Raw genomic sequence first — 18,104 nt, 5'->3', positions numbered from 1 at the left:
ATTTCCCAACCTTGCGTAAAACATTGGAAAACCTTTAAGATCAACGGCTGTTGGCTTGTCGCCACAGTGAAACGTCTTGCGCACGTTGCATTGCCATGATTTTTTTTTTTTTTTTTTTTTTTTTTAATACACCGGATCCTTTTCCTGCCACAACCAATTTATCCGGGTCCAAGGTGGCCCTTGCTGGTGGCCTTTTATATCCCAACCCAATGCTTTACCACTGATCCACCCCGCCCACACAGAAAACCGAAAACCTCTGACTCTGAATAAATCTAAAATAGTTATATTTTTTTTTATTTTTTTTTTTTACTTTGTGTGAGCAGCTTAACAGGTAACAGTGTGGTTCGTTCCATGTCTAAACACAAAAGAGCTACATACTGGTCGCTCATGTCGAACTTATTGTTTTTTTTTTATTTTTTTTTTTTATTTAGTTGTTTTTTGTTGAATTTTAGTCCCTTTTGGTTCTGCTCTTTTCTTTACATTGAAGTAGACTTTACCCCCATTTTGTTCACCCTTTGTTGCCCTATGTGCACTGTTTACTACTTGATGCAAACTTTGTCAAAACTTTAAAAATTAAAAAAGAGACTAACAAGTACAGGTGGTGACTTTAGGTTGCTTTTTTTATCCTAAGTGAGATGGGGAATTCTCTGGGAGCTGATCACCAAGCTTCAGATAATTCTAACTTAGAATTGATTTAAAATGTCCAAAATGGATCTGGATATTCACCTTTTTTGTCCCAGGAAGTCTGGTGGTGTGGGAGGTGTCAAAATTTGCCCATTTGTTTGCCCAGGAAGGCCTGATGTCCTGATGGTGACATAAATGGAAAGTTCAGTTCTGTCGTCAAAACAATCATCATGCGCCGCATTCACAGCAAACGTGAATGACAAGAAAACCATCTGTCAACAGTTTTAAATGTCAAAAATGTTCGTGTCTTTTCTGTCCATCAGAAATCACACTGAATATCAAATAGGTGCTTGAAACTGTCGGAGAAACTGCTGCATGTCTTCGGTAAAAAATAGGAGACTCTAAGGGAAGCGGGTATGTTCGGCAGGTTGGATTTCAGCCTGATCTGACCTCATTTCATACAGATGCAGTGTTGGTATGCAAAGGCAGGCGAGAGTCATAAAGCCTTAAACACACAACTGTATCGTATCACAACACTGAGAGTCGGGTGTGAATGTGTGTTTGTGTGGATGACGATCGTTTGCAGGTGGACTGTACTGGTCAGGTGGAGGTATTTATTAAGGGAGGGTAGTGTTTGTCTTGAGGGAATGATCACTCTGTGTTAGAGCTACACAGACGGACTATCTATGTACAGGAGATAAAATAATAGACTCACAGCTACTGACAGTGTGGGGGGAGGGCTTTTTCTGCTTTATTGGTGTTTTGTCTTTTGTACGAGGGGCTCGAACTTTTGACACGTTGACTGCAGGGGTTGTGAAACTGTGCTGTTTTCCTACGGTGCAAATTTCAGCACATTAACAGTGTGGTAACAAGTGCTTATTTGGCAGCAGCTCAGCTTAGTTGTAATTTACGGTGACCTCCAACAACCTCCATTTTAAGCAGACGCTCGAACATCAAGACAGTGGAAAGGTTGCTAGGACCACATTGCACAGCTCCAAATCTGGGGAAACCTGCAGAAATAACAGATGGAGGGAAAAGCACAACTACAAGATAAAGAAGACGCCAACATATAAGCAAACCTACATAGAGAAGGGGGTTGTGGGTAAATTGTAATAATACGTCGCGTGCAGCTTCGATCGGATTAGTAAACTTCACAAAGTCAGGAGACGGGACTGAAATGGAAATGAAACACATTTTAGGGATTTGTTTATGCCTGTGTTATGTTACTTTCACTTACAGTTTTATTCTACTTTACATTAAATTATGGTTTGCTAAACACGATACTACAGTCTGTTGTGCGAGTGTAATGAAAGACGTATACAAACGTCTTTAAATGTAACCCACATTTGCATGTGCGCAGCAAGATAGTAATTTTATCTATAGCAGCATAACTAAGATTGATCAGTCACTTGAGCCTGTGTAACCTTCAGAAAACGAATGAGTGTCTGCCAACCAGAATCTGACCTGGGAGGTGGTCACAGAGGAGAGGAGTTGGATAATTGAAGGCTTTGCTTCCTCTTCTACCTCTGCAAGTGGGCTTGGAGCGAGTAGTTTTATATTTTACCATGAGGTCTTTATGGGAAACGGAAGGAAAAATGAGCTGTTGCAGGTAACCCTCAACAGAAGGTTACAGATGAACATGGCCGTGAGCTGATTTATAAAACCGTTTAGTTGCTTGTGTGATGCCGTTCACGTAACCAAATTAGCTCAAATAAACTGAGATCAACAGAGGTCCAGTTTGTAGGCTGTATGTTCAGCCTCCTATGGCTCGTTTTCAGCCTCCTCTTTGGCAGAGGGAGTTCATGTTCACCGGGGTTTAGGTCTGGTGACCGTCTTCCTCAGCATGGTCCTCCAGAGCCACTGCTTTGGTAACTTCCAGCGTCTGTTTGACTGAAAACGGCTCACATGTACTCAGCAGCCTGTAGTACAGGGACAGGAGGCTTTGAGCGCTAGGGGTCCTTAACTTCTGCATTAGATTTTTTTTTTAATGTGGATATATGGATATTTAATTCAGCATCAGCTAACATTTGCCTTGGTATTTAGCTTTTTTTTACGGTCATCTCAAATACCTCGGCACTTTCTTATTTCTGGGGACTGATTGAAACTGTACTCATTGTTTCTTGTTCCTTGTGTTACCGGAGACCCTGGGAGCTTGTTATCGAGGGGGGTTTTGGCCAGAGCTGCTGCTGCTGCTGGACGCCGCTGATAACATTGATAACATGTGGTGCCTACCGGGAGGTCCTGTATTTCCTGGCAGGACATGGGGCAATGAATGGGCTTCAGAGCGTTTGTGTGCGATGCTCATGCAGTAAATGCATGTGTGTATACACACTCACACTCACACTCACACTCTCACACACTCACACACACTCACACACTCTGCCTGGTAGGGACATACATTTCTCCTCCTGTCAGAAACCATTTCAGTCTGCAGCAAACGTCTCTGAGAGAAAGAAAACAATCAGTCAATTTATGGAAACATTGCGACGGCTCTGTGGGCGGTGTGTGTGTTAGCGTGTTGCCTCGAGGTTGTGGGGTGCGTTAGCACTGTGTTGGTGGCCAGTGTAAATCAGCAAAATTACACTGCCGTCCAATAGTGTCTAATTACGACGGCTCACGCTGACAGTGCTACAGTTAAAAAAAAAAAAAAATAAAAAAAAAAAATGAATCGAGGGTCTCGGGAATAGAGTGAGATGTCTGTATTAATATACAGTGACCCCTGTGTGTGAAATTTTAGATATAATGATCCTATTTTCCATATGTTTATTACAGACGTTCACTCACTTGCAATTTACCTCCAAATAAAGTTCTGATGTTTGAAGTTTACATGACTAAATGCATTTAATTTTTACAACTCTACACAAATGTTTTGTTCAGTAATTATTATCACAACTATTTATCTGGATTAGTTAAAAGATTAGTTTTTGTTTTTTTTAGCCACCTGTTACATTTTCAGTTGCTGAGATTTCATATGAAATAACTTTTTGAAAACTGACCTTTTTTTGGTTCTTGCTGCTTGTTTTAGGCTAAATAAAGGCGCATTTGTATAGCCACTTATCTCGGGATACTTTTTGTCAGTACAAGTTGTAACAAGCGCTTGTTTCTGTCATTGCCTGTGCTACAGTTTTTAGATTCTGGGGGAAGTGATGTCGATTTTCCTGTAGAAATTCATTTCTTTATACCTTTTTAATCTGAACCAACTTTAGCCAGTTACCTCTGAAAACCCTTGAGCCTCGTGATCTAATGTTTTATAGGAAGAGATTCACTCACACATTCAGAGCCAGCTCCAGCCATCTGGGTGCCCCCCCCCCCTCCCTCCAAAGCCAAAGTTCCTGTTCAGGTTTTGTGCAAATATTTAGAAAGTCCTGGCGGCTCCCATTATATAAACAGGTTGTTCTTGTTTATTTTTTATGTACTTGTTAATTAATTTTTTTTCAAGGCAGCACGAAGAAAGGGAGCCAGTCGGGACTGCAAATTATTATTTATGTATTTTGGAGGGCTAGCAGCGGTGCCCCCTCCAGGAGGTGGCGCCCTAAGCAATTGCCTGTCCGGCTCTGCACGCATTTGTGCCAAGAGGGCCACTGTCTTCTCAAACTATCTTGTCAAGATGAGCCTCTACATAAAACCTTTTTCAGTCTCTATACAAGCCTCTTTGGGTCCAAACGTGGGCCAGAGTCTGCCACTGACCACGAGAATTGTACTTCTTGTCAGTTTGTTTTTTGTTTTTTATCATCATAAAATTGAAAGAGGTACGATCGTTTTATCTTAATGACTTTGTTTTCACAATCACTGGAAGCCATAATTGTAATTGAAATCATAATTCAATTAATTGCCCTAATGTGTCCCTTCAGTTATCCCAACAAAGTGATAATGTTGTGAACAGTAGAGAGATTTTAATTTCAGTTTAATAATTTTCTCACACTCTCAGGGGGGTAGAAATGGGTCTGTCTATTAAACTGTGTACAAAACGATCTGTGGGAGTTTAGGTTTGATTATGGTCGGACATATGTGGCCGCTGCTAGACTTTTACTTTGTTGGTCTTGATCCATTTTGCTACCAGTCCGGATGAATGATTGAGGTCCCTGTCCTGCTGAAAGATGCATTTGTGTCCAAGCTTTAGCTTGTCTTCAGGTAAAGTTTCAAAACACCCACACAACTCTCCTCCTTCGTGATGTCATCATGCTTATGATGTTCACCAGTCCTGACGCCGCGATGCTTCACAGCTAGAATGATGATCTTCTCCCTCCATAAGTAACGTTGGTCATTACAGCCAAAACGTTGTCTCATCATGCAGTATCTTACTTGCAGTGCACCTTTACCAACTTCTGGTCAGATAAAAATGGAACAGTCTTACGCCAATGAAATTGGAACTTGAGTCATAACTGTCTGACTGTACATTAGAGGAAAATGTGTCGTTTGCGGCGTATTTCATTTGAAACGGTAACTGCAGTAGTTTGGGAAACACACTCCAATCTTCTCGCTCTAGGAGTACAATGAAAGGAGGGGTGAATTTCTTATTCAGCACCACTGGCTCCGCTGTAAGACCAGTACCGGGGAAACATATTGGTACCTCCAGGTCTGTATGTCTGCAGATCTGTCTAAATAAGATGTGAACTAAATGACTAAATGATTTTCTCCTTTCGGCTTATCACAGCGGATCATTGTCCGCATGTTGATTTGGCACAGTTTTTACGCCGGATGCCCTTCCTGACGCAACCCTCCCCAATTTTTACCGGGCTTGGACCAGCCCTGCACAGCTGGGGAGGTCAATGGGCTGTTCATGGGGGTTCATGGGGTTCAGTGTTCAACTGCCTTCACCAACTGAGCTATAGCCGCCCCAACAATATCTACTTTTTAGTGATTATGCAAAACTCTACCAATGCTCTTCTACCATAATGAAAATGTGAATATTTGTTTTACCTTTTTGTTGTTGTTGTTGTTGTTGGGTTTTTCATGTTAATTAAGAAAAATAACCTTTTGACTAACTCTTGAGCCTCAATGACAGTAAGACCCAAGCTGTTGAATCTGGAATTAATGGTTAAGAGAAACCTCCCTGTCCTATCTTTGATTCTCGCCAGTCTGGCTGCCTCTGGCTGCCTCTGGCTGCCTTCCTCATGGGCTGTAGGCAGAGAGAAGCTGCATCTGGACATAACTTCAGAGTAGAGAGTCTAAAAGAAGTGTCAGCCACGGAAATGCAGACTGATATAGTTACCTTCAGGTAGCCATGCACTGAGAAGATTACCCATAGTGTGTGTTTGTGTGTGTGTGTGTGTGTGTGTGTGTGTGTTGCTGGTCAAAGAGTGTGTTTACACACTCACTTTAGCTGTCTGACAGATATATTTCCCTCTTGCTCCTTCACCAGAGCTACATCTTGACAGCTAAAAGTGCGACCAGATAATGGTGTTTTTTTTCCCTTTCATCCATATTATTATAGACACACACAGAGGATTGTGTGTTTGTGGTCTGTCTTTGATAAATGCATCGCCTCCTCTGAGAGTAAGGAACTCAAATTGAAGCCTGGAAGCATCAACAAACACTAATGTGCACTACATACACACAGACCTGCTAAAGCTCTGTCACCCCAAAATGTTCTTTGAATCCCAAGGAAAACAACTCAGAAGCACAACTGAAGATCGACCTTAAGTGTTGATCTGTAGTGCAAGACATGTATGATTTAAAGTGAATAATTGTTACTGTGAAACATTTCAGTTGTGTTGTTTGTGGTGGTGTGATGTGGCTGTAAATGCCCTCTAGATGTTGTAGAGAGGTGGCATTCATGACAATAAAGCCTGTTTCGTAGATTAACTCCGGACAGTGTTAGGAGAATTCAGCCTTGGACATTGTCCAGACTGCACTTTAACACATGGCACACGATGGCTGTAGAAAACGGTGTTTTGTTTCCAGCACATTGAAGCCATAGGTTCGATTACTGGACTACATCGGGAAACAAGTAACAAAAACGTCCTCAACCTGCCAACTCGCTCGCTTTTAACCCTCCTGTGCATTGGCCACGAATAAGGTCATGTACATAGTGCGAGCATTGCACTAGAGGGCTAGAAGGATAAAGTCCACATAATGTCGACATTTGTGTTCACACACACACACACACACACACACACACACACACACACACACACACACACACACACACACACACACACACACACAAACCCTCCACACTCAGAATTCCAGTGCATGTCTGAAAGGGTTTAAGCTTGACATCAGGTCACAGTGACCCAGATCTTTGACCAATAAAAGAAATCTAATCTGTCCATAAATGAATTCAGGTGGAACTTTGTGGTAGTTCTTAAGAAATCCCTTCAAGGTCTCCCTAAAATAGCACTTTTTACAAGAATCAGAAGGACATACTATGTTTACAGGCACTTAAACCTGCTTACTAGTATACATGGCAAAGAAATTGACATTCTCAGACAGAAAACCTTTTTGGAAACCGACTTTCCTGTTGACATTTAAGAAATCAGCTGTTGTGGTAAAGCCAACTGTAACCTGGATACTTAAGTCCACGTAAACAGACTTATCGACATGAGAACACTACGCCGTGGGAGGGCATGAAGACATAAACATTTGAACTTAATTTATTAATAATTAATTCCTGAAATAATTTATTGCTTTTAAATTAATAACAGCACTGCAGACGTCTCAGTTTGTCTCTTCTCACATCCTGTTTTTCAACTTGACAGGTTTTTGGACTGTTTCAAGATGATTGACAGTTTGACAGTGTGATGTCTGGTCTGCTCAAAGCACATCTAGTCAAGAGGCATCACTGTGACTTAATGTCCAGTTTGTTTGTCTTGTGTAGCATCTGCTCAGCCTTGTTTTTAGCCGAGCTTGAGTCTGCAAAGTCTGATTCTTCAAAAGTTAAATCCACTCTGTTTATTATTGAGCACTTTGTTCATTCAGCTGTGCAGTCAGTGTTTTGTGTTCTTTACTATTTTGTCTGATAGTAATTCTTCCTTCACGATGTGAAATTAAGAAGGTTTTGGAGAAATAACTGGATTAGTGTTAAACCCAGACTGGCTTGACAGTAAATGCATTTCTTCAATAGACAGGCTGGTGGAACCCAAATGTATAAATGCGACTTTTCTTTTTTTAAGGTTAAAGTAATTGAAGATTGATTGAATTAATAATAAAGACCGTCTTAAGGTTTTTTGGCTCCTAGAGAATCTAAAAGACCACAATAGCGTATCAAAATGTTCCTAGAACCTCCTGAAAGGCCCTGTAGAACCCTTTGTAACCAACAGTTACTGTAAACTTTCAGGGGGCCTGGTGGCTTAGTGGTTGAGCATTGGGTTAGGATGCAGAAGGCCGCGGGTTTGTATTCCACCCCACTAGGTGTCCTCAGCCACCAAGGGCTACCTTGGATCTTGTCCCGGGTTGCGACCGGAAGGGCGTAAGAACTAAAATCAATTTGCGGAACGTATTCCGCTATGGCGAACCCTTAAGGGACAAGTCGAAAGCTGTTGATCTTAGAGTTTCTGTGAAATGTCAGTTTGTTTTGCCTTTTATAGGAGACAGTCACAGGTTCAATACCTGTCTCCTTTAAAGACAAAAACAAAACTCACTGAAGCGGCATTATATATATATATTTTTTTTTTGTAGAAAAATCTGGTTAAGGCTTCTGCGATGGACCCATTGAGCAGCGGCGCAGAGATATTTTCTTAAGGATTTTAAGCGATACTCTCTAACTAATCATAGGCCAATTATTTCAAATTTTTCTAACTGACTAGTACGGTTTGTAGGAGTCTGCATTGCAATTTTAGTGAAGGAGTATAGCAGAAAGAATCATTGCAGTAGAGCTGGTAGAGTGAGGCCTGGGTGCTGTTGGTTCCCCAAACATTAATATTGTAGCTTTTAACCAGTGACATTAATGAGTTAACGAGATCACAATCTCAGTCTTCAGTCAGCACTAACAAACAGTGCATTTACCTGATGGATGTTTTTGAAGAAAGCTAAATGGCAGAATGACCTTCCTAAGGCAAAAGGGTGCGTCCCTCTAGACGTGATCTCCATTTAATAGACAAAACCTAAGAGAAGGGAGCCATGAACAGAAATTCCACAGTGCATATCCAGCTTCGTTTCTGGTCGTCACCAATCATTTCATGGGCAGCATGCAGTTGTACAAGACAAGTCGTTGCCAGTGCAGTCACCTGAAAAGACATGGTGTGGAAAATGAGAGGCTCCAGCCAAAAGGGCTTTATTTCACTATTTCTATTCAGAGTAAGAAGCCACGTAATGCACTCGTGTCTAAAAAGGACGACGAGACTGAATTATAACTTCCAGTCCAGTTTTAGGTTATTCTGCAACACGCACAGTTTAAGATGTTGATCTATAATAAATGTTAAAGTCAAATGTTCGAGCAGTTGTCAATGTCACCTGTAGTTTTTTTTACAGTGACGCACATAAAGTTCATTTATTTCATCACACTGCCACATAAAAGCAATGTTCTTCAGAATAATAGAAGATAATCCTCATTGAATTTATGCAGCTTCACAAATCATGCAACGCGACAAATGGTTGTGGAAGATGACTTTAGGAATGAAAGAATCTAAATTTGCTTACTCACATAATCCAGTTTTGATGTGAAGCTACAACAAGCAGCAAGCTAAATCCGATTCCCTTGGCTGTGTCTTCGCACCAATCTCCACTATCTAAGTTTTGTGTTACGATGTTCTTTGAAATTAGCTCTTAAAAAACAAACAAACAAAAAAAAAAGTCTGACTCTGCCAGCCATGCTTTGTGTTAGGGACGTCCCAATATTACATTTCCCAAGTAGGTACAAGCACTTACATTCGAGTACTTGCAGATACAGAGTACCGATACATACTTCTCTCAGAGAGAAGTTTAATGAGTACTGGTACACAAAGGCAGGATCCACCCGATGTGGTTTCTGCATTATGACGTCCCTATTGATTTCTTCTTCACAAGTACTGTGTCAGCATCAGCAGGACTTTCCTAATCCCTAATGAAATGCGTTGGATATTTCCAGGCGGTTTAAAAGGGGGCGGGGGGGGGGGGGGGTTGACTTATTTTTGAATCTGAATGGTTATAACCTGCTGCCTTTCACAAATTCGCCCTCTCCATGCTGTGGTTAAAGGCAAACCATTGACAAAGCTGTCAGCAGTAGATAAGTTGCTGCTCATTTTGTGTTGCTGGAATTTAGGGCTTTGGTTTCCAGAGTGTATTTGTTGCTGGCAGTTTTGCAACAAGCACAATAATAGTGGTTTAATTTTTTTTTCCCCGACGCTGCCGTCCCCCGACGCCTCATACATATGCAGCTTATGGGCAGCAGCTTCTGGTGATTATGATTCTGATGAAAACCTAATAATTCTCATACAAAACAATATATTAGCTGTGGTTCACTGGGCAGAAATTAGCAGGAGAGATGACATTTATGGGAATTTCTGGGCCTTTGCTCCTGCTAGACTGAAAATTGTTGCTCTGTGAAAAGTTTTGTTATGGTTGGGATTTATTGATGTTGCCCAACTGGAAAGACCAAAGCAAGTCTCATGGGAGCTTAAAAATCTACCCCATACATTCAGTTCTCAGCCCGATCAATCTGGCAGTTAATTTTCTAAGAAATCAATTGTGTGCCAAAACATACCCATTGCTATTTCTTGAGTTAAGATCTTAAAATGCCAAAAGGTAATTAGTTTACAAATACATGTAAGCAGGAAAAGCAGCAGATCTAGAGCTTTTCCATTAATCTATTGATTATTTTCCCATGAAGCGCCTTCAAATATTATATAATGGAATATAATAACATAATTTACTAAAAATTCAAATTTATATTTCAGTTCATTATATTTCAATATAATAATTCTAAGTATGCACTGCAGGCCACGTGACACCAAAGTTCCATTCATGTTAAAGGAATGTGGTGCATCTACATTTCCTCACTGAACAGTCACAGTATTTAAACTAAAGTAAACGGAACAGAATAAAGAAGGAACATGAAATCAGTCCCTGTCACTGGTCCCTGTCCTCCTCTGTCTGCTGCTGACAGCTACAGGGTCCTGCCTGGTTTGGGACAATTACTGTCCGCGTCCACCTGAACCTGTGGCACGTTAGGTTGAACAGTTGGTGCATTAGGTGCAGCACATACAACTTTCTAAAACTTCCACGTGAACTAACGTGTCCATAGCAGTTTGCAATGAACCAACAAGCTTGTTGGTTAACATTGTTGACTACATGAGGGTGAATGGGGAACTGTGGGCACGGCTGAAATTCTTGCTTTTCAGCATGTTTGTAACCGTTTGAGTTTTTTGATAATTTACTCTTAATAATTTAGTTAATTTATGGCGCGTTTTTACGTCGAGTTAAGCAGTAACGTTGACTTTACCTGAGCCGTCTGCTCCCTCTCTGCTTCAGGCATCGCTCAGACTCTGAGAGAAGAAGCTTCTCCACAAGTTTCTTTTTTAACATTGATCTCAGTGGTGTCTTCAAGAATTCATATCTGCCGATATTAGAACACAAATATTTATATTTTTCATGCTAGTTAACCTTTGACAACTAAATCCTGTAACATAACTGTACATAACTGTATATAAAATCTTTTTCTACAGCCATTTTAATAAATGATTAAATGCCAGAGTACTGCATTGTTATTGGACTCCACCACCAATCAGTCAAGATGCAGTTTAGATGCTTGTCTGTCCAGAGTCTTAATTTAATCAGATTATTCATAGGTTTAAGTGGGCATATGTACAAATTCACCCTCTGCTCGCCCCACAACCAAATTGTGAATTTTCCCTGTTGGGATGAATAAAGTATCTGTTTGTATCTATAATGCGACTCTCGACTGACCGACTGACAGCCCTGTAGAGTCCCCACACAATAAAGCAAAGACAATAAAATGATGTAGCCTTTTATGTGATCATCTGCTGATATCAGATGCCCTTTAGATCTTTTTATTTTTTTACTTTGCCCCTGATCCTCAGACAGCCTGAGTTTGCTCCTGCTCAAGAAAGTAATATCTTCACTTTCATCCACAGGCCACATATTTGATTTTGTTGCTACTTTTAGAGCCAAGCAGACTTGCTCAATTAACACTGAGCAGAAAAGGTTTTGCTTGCCCTGATCATTCCTCCTGTTGTACTGCTCATGAAATCATGAAGCTCTTCGGCCAGTGTGTGGTTGCTTTTCACGAGTCGATGCTGATAACACCTGCCGCCACAAATGCAGAAAGTCTTTAGCATTTAAGGACGGAAACATGATCAGTCTGTTGACATCATGGAGAAATGTCGTGAAATGACTTTCTCGCTCATAGTTAATTGTCATGACTCACGTTTAATTTATTTAAAGCTTTTTGCAACTAATTCCACAATGTTCATTCATATGTGGTGCACATGGGGAAAATGAAGCACCATTTTCTGAACTAAAAACAAAATAAAAAGATCTGTAAAAGTACCGGCTCACTAAGCAGTAGCCGTTAAAGTAGTAGTACCGTTAAAATCCTAACCGTACTCATTAATAGTTACACAGGATGAAAAGTAACAAAAACGGTCAGTTTTAAGTTTAAAATGGCTGAAAATTTTCATGACACTAATTTGTATTGATAAACTTTTTTACACATTTTAGCACAGATGAGGGACGTGCATCACTTACACAGGAAGTATCTTTTGAGGGATATTTTAAAGGCCTGTCAGAAAAGACACAATGGTTAAAGTTTGATAGGCTGCAGCCTCGGCCAGACCTTTAAATTTGTTTGGTAATGTTTTCACTCGCCCTTAATTTTATCTCAAGTTAAAAAAATAAATGGATTAAATAAGTTCACAAGTTGTCATAATTAAAAGAAAGCAGCACACTGGATTTAGCTGTTAGGTTCATTTGTTTGACAAAGTAACATCTGATCTAATTTTGTACGGTCAACACTTTAAAGTCTTGTTAAAACGTATTAACTTAATTTCTGTCTCTATTGAGTGATGTTGGTCCAAATAAGACTGGACTGAGGCCGTTATCAGGCTGAAATACTCTACTTTCCACTTCCCCCTTCAATGCAGGGAGGTAAAAATGTGGGGGAACTATTTCTTTAAGTGTCATAGTTGATTTAAATCTTATACATCATTTTGTTTTTGTGTTGGTATAAAAAATAAATGTAGGAATGTTAGTAAATAGTCTGTCACGGTTACGTCTTCTCACTTGTCTCTTTACTGGTTTGTTTCTGTATAACAGAGGTGGGAAGTGCAAAGTCAGTAGGATGAGTCATGACCCAGGTTGAAAAAGCACCAAAATTCTTTCATTATTGTGATCATGGCAAAGAAAGCTGCAGCAGCGACATGCCGGAACGGCAATAAATGCTTTTAGATTTTGCTCATTGGATATGAGCTTCGTAGCATCTAGCAGAAATTTCATTCTGGACGACACTGAGTGCTCTGAGGGGAAAAGCTAGAGGCTGATTGTATTATTTGTTAATAGAAATGCCTACATGTTGTTGGCAGTGTTGTGAAAAAAAAAAAAAGCACTTTTTGGTTAGTGAGGTAAAATCTGGGATGTGAGTATTTCCATCATTGGCACGTTCAGCTTCCTAATGACGGACATTTGTTTTAAATTTGAGTCAGACTGTGTCCCACTTCAACAATGAGCCTAATCTTGTGCTTTTGTTCTGTTTCTCATTCATCCTGTCTCCCTCTCATCTTCTGCTCTTCCTCTCCATCTGTTTCTAATTGATTTCTTCTCCTTTGCCAACATCTTCTCCCTTTTTTTTTTTTTCCCCCTTAATGCACTATCTCTCTGTACTTCTCTCTGTTTTTTTTGTCCTCCATCATCTCTTCCTTCTCAGGTGAACAAGCAGCAGCTACAGGCGGTGAAGGAGCGATTTCAGGCCTTTCTCAATGGGGAAACTCAGATTGTGGCTGACGAAGCATTCTGCAACGCTGTGAGGAGCTACTATGAGGCAAGATCGTCTTATCTGTACTTTATAGTCTTGTAAGAACTAAAGTATTTTTAAAAAAACACTTTTGAGGGGCATTTAGGTGTCCTCCAGAGTAAAATTGGAAGGATGAGAATTCAGATCTGTTTAGGGATTTGATGACCTCAAATGTTTAGTTGTATTATCAGGACATTTGTCGTACTTGAAATTCTTTTATTAGTGATTCCATACAGTAAAAATACCAACACTATGGTGCCTTGAAAGACTGCACCTCGTGACTGCAAAAGGCCTTTAGATGCTTGATTATACAATAAAGCAATAACAGGAGCAGGTTGGTAAATTTTAAGGATATAGTCCTTAATAGACCTTCTTTACACTTATGCATTTCTCAGCTGGAAGCAGCTGAGACCTGGCTCCCTAACTTCCTTTGTAAGTCATTACATAGGAGGAATTGCAGAATCTAAAAACCTGAGCTTTTGTAGCACACCTGAATGTTCGTGTTGTCCTTTTGCTCGTTACCAAAAGATCCAAAACTCTTGAAGCTTTTAAGGTGCAAAGCGGTGTCAGGTACATTTTATAAAAGCAGCACCCAAGCCGCTCGTGGAACAACTTTGTTGCACCACAGAAATGGGAGTATGTCTATGAAAGGGAAAGTCTCCTCTTTGTCCAATGTAAGTGTCGAAGTTGCCACTGAAACTTCTAAACTGGACGGCGATTATGTTTCCCACCCACGGCCGGTAAGTAAGATTAACATAAATGATGTATAATGTTAGCTGTGATGTAATATTAATGGCTGTTCTGGTGAAATTTTAATTGTCAAACAATTTAAAGTCTGTTTTGTTGGCTTTGCCTGAGATGCAATCTGTGTAGAGGAGAAATATAAGCAGTAAAAGTGGTGGTTACGTTTACAGTGAGTCATTTAATTGGGCATGATTACATTTATCAAGCATGTCACATGAAAATCTTTTCACATGATATTAAAATACAGCAACCTGGCTAAATGTCCTGCTTTATGAAAGTTTATGCTCGGAACTATACAAACAGTCATTTTATTCGTTGACTGAAGTTGAAAACACTACTGCATGTCATTGTTACTGTGGCACTGTGTTGCGCAGCGTAAAGTGAGATGAGGTTACGAGTTCGCTAAGCACTTTTGATTTTTGTGAAAAAGGTCTGTTGCACTCACTGCATTGTTTGTGGCTCTTCTTTAGTAATGAGTGCACCCTGTGTTTAGTTGTTGGAAAAAGATGAGCATAAAATAGGGAGTTATCTGGGCAGTAAACATTTCTCTCTGCATCTGTGCAGGGTTCCACCTTCATTTATGCTCTTCTGACTTACAGCAGTAATATAGACAAGAATCAGCATATTTTCCAAAAAGGAGGCTGTTGGGTACAAGTTCCTGATGACCAGTGAACCAGCTATCAACAAAAAGACGGGGAGGATCAGCAATGCAACCTCAAAGGGGCAAAATCTAGTGTCTTCTTGTGCCAGAGTATTGTCAGTAGGGCATCAAATGTTGAACACATGCCAAATAAAACGTCATGTCCTCCATAAGGTGCATGACTGCAGTACAGCTAATGTGATCAGGGAGACAGGTAGGACGGGGGGGGGTGTCATTGGGAAAGAGTAGACAAGGAGACTTCATGGTGGAATGAGGAAGTTCAGGAGTGTATACAGAGAAAGAGGTTAGCTAAGAAGAAGTGGGACACTGAGGACTAAAGAGCTGTAAGACCGTGGTGAAGTGTGCTGTAGGTGTGACAGAGGAGTTCAAGGTGGAGGTGGGTCTGCATCAAGTATCGGCTCTGAGTCCCTTCTTGTTTGCTCTGGTGATGGACAGACTGACAGATGAGGTTAGACAGGAATCTCCATGGACTATGATGTTTGCAGATGACACTGTGATTTGTAGTGAGAGCAGGGAGCAGGTGGAGGAAAATCTAGAGAGGTGGAGGTCTGCTCTGGAAAACAGAGGAATGAAGCTTAGCCGCAGTAAGACAGAATACATGTGTCAATGAGAGGGACCCAGGTGGAACAGTGAGGTTACAGGGAGCAGAGGTGAAGAAGGTGCAGGACTTTAAGTACTTGGGGTCAATGGATCAGAGCAACAGAGAGTGAGGAAAAGGGGTGAAGAGGTGCTGAGGTTGGAGCTGCCAGGCAGGAAGTCTAGAGGAAGACCAAAGAGGAGCTTTATGGATGTTGTGAGAGACGACATGAAGGTAGTTTGGGAAGATCCAGAGGATGGGATTAGATGAAGGAAGATGTGAAGAAGACATGGCTGCAAACTGCTATATGACCCAAACCTGCTCCACTAGGTTCACATTAGGTTCGACACAGCTGCAGGTTGTTTAATGCAAAGGGTACATGTTGATTTGTATTAGACTTTGTTATAGACATACAGTTTTCACCATAGGTTGTGTGCGATCATTTATTTTATTTCTAAAAACAACGTACAGAGCATCTTTGTACACAAGCTAAGTACTGTTCACTGTAATAGAGAAAGCAACGGAGAGGATTCACTGTCTGCCGCTATTACAGTGACATATCACTGTGTTACTGTTCAGTTAAACTGGTATCCAGCAAAAATCAAAGCCTGTACTTTCTGTCATGAGGGTGTTCGAGAGTTACAGAGTCAAGTGGAGAGAACTTGTAAAAGAACCGTCTGAGAGTTATGCATTTGTGATAAATCTGTGTCCTGATGCCTGTACCAGTATCTGGTATCTGATCCTCCCTTTGTGTACTTGTATTCTTACTCATACTTGTTTCAACTTTTCAATACCACCTTAGCTTCAGCAGGTAGGTGAAGGTGGAAAAATGTCGTCTTTTAGAAGTTTTTTAAGAGAATTGACAACAGTAAAACCGAATTCAAGCTCTGCTGTGCTAAAATCTAGTTACTTAAAGTCATACTTATGTTTTCCAAGAATATTTTAAAAGCTTTAACTGGCATCAGCACAAGTTATATGTAGTAACTAGAAAAAGCATTTTCAAAAAGAAAATGCACTGAATCATTCAGCGCTGAGAGAAATTTCCAAGAAAGCTGAAAAGCGCTGAACTTTAAAAAGCAATCAAAAATGCTTTTATTTTGACTTTGTGTGTCACCACTGTGTATCATGTAGGAGTAAAGTGTTTGGACACAGGTTGATCACATGACCTGACTCAGGTGAGTTTGAGTCGCTCACATATAGTTCGCTGAAGGCTGTGAACTGCTCAGACTTTGCCTCGCAAACGGTGCAACATGTGAAAAAGTACAAGTCCTGTTAACAAAATAACTGTGAGTACGGTAGAACGCTTTACCAAACTCGGAGATCTACTTAATTTTGAAGATAACAATACAATAAAGGCAGAGTGATGATTTTTAAATCGGCCCGTTTGTGATTTGAGAATTTCTGGACCTCTGTTATAATGGGCTCCAATGGGATTTTCAGACAGCATTCTCTCCACGTCTGACCAAATACTGAAAGAATCCTAAGGTCTGTGGGAGTGGGAGACTATGGGGGGTAAATTTCCTGAAACACAAAAATACCTGTGTTTTAATGTACCCTTTGTTGAGTGAAGAGGCAAGTTGATAAAAGTGGAAGCTGCGAAGTGAGTGCGTGTGATGTCACCCACTCCAGCAGGGCCAACATTCTCTAATGGAGAATAAGTGCCTCAAATTAAACTGATTATTCCAAAAACGTAAAAGAGATTAAAAAGCAGAATACGAGGCTGATGACTGAAAGTTTGAATGTTCTCTCTAGGCTGAAGTTTGCCCGACTAGTTGAGGCTGAAGGACAAAGTTCAAGAGGAGCTGATGAGTCTTTCCCTTCATTTAAAAATGTTAAAAACACGTTGCCAAAAATCACTGAATATTTTAAAAAGTATGAAGGATATGAAAAAGCTTAACGGAAGAACACGTCCTTAAACTGAACTGAACACTGAGTTTGAACGTTGTCGTGCTAAAAAAACATACAAGACGAAATCAGAAGAACAATAATAAATCATAATAAAAAAACAATAATAAAGGTTACATTATTATGTTAACTTTGGAAAACAAAGAGAACTTCAGTTATTTACCTTCATATTCCTGTGTAGACTCCACAGTCCATGTTGTTCACCCTTCTCCATCCAGGAGCTCACCCTGAATCTGGGTTTTGTTCCTCTTTTTTTTTTCTTTTGTTCGCTTAAGCCAAAGTCGCTCCATAGATCCAACCCCGGTCGCCGCCATATCTGTTTTAGCAGAAGAGTGTGTGTGAGAATTTCCGTTCTTGTGGGATTTACTTAACTGCAGCGGCGTGAAAAGAAATGTACTGTGCAGCGATTTATTCTAAGAGCACAACTGTTTGGTATTTGTAACGGTACTTGGTATCGGCAAGTACTTGTGCTTGTACTCAGTTTAAATCATTTTGTCCGTTCGTGTAGTTGGGCTGCACTCACCATTGTAACTGTTGGGTCGTATGCAGACGAAGACGGTGGTTATAAGACTCTGTACAAAACAATGCAATAACAAAACAAAAAAAACGAATTCACCGACTGTTGTCGTGGTTATGAGCGTCCTTCTGAACACCTCCGATGACGGAGTGGTTGTTGAGCTCCTATGGCACAAAGTCATTAAGTTTAT

At 40.5% G+C, this 18,104-nt stretch overlaps 1 protein-coding gene across 1 annotated transcript in view; it reads left to right on the top strand.

Annotated features, from left to right (window-relative positions):
- Positions 1-18,104, top strand: part of cadps2 (Ca++-dependent secretion activator 2) — a gene marked incomplete in the record, with an annotated part of 186,010 nt that overhangs the window by 26,231 nt on the left and 141,675 nt on the right. Inside the window, 1 exon segment of the mRNA XM_067492860.1 lies at positions 13,424-13,537. Coding sequence (XP_067348961.1) covers positions 13,424-13,537 — 114 coding nt within the window.

This window comes from Channa argus, chromosome 23 (genome assembly GCF_033026475.1).
Source record: "Channa argus isolate prfri chromosome 23, Channa argus male v1.0, whole genome shotgun sequence".
Classification (NCBI taxonomy): domain Eukaryota; kingdom Metazoa; phylum Chordata; class Actinopteri; order Anabantiformes; family Channidae; genus Channa; species Channa argus.
The sequence above is the reverse complement of the archived record's forward strand: the minus strand, read 5'-3'. Positions and strand labels throughout refer to the sequence as shown.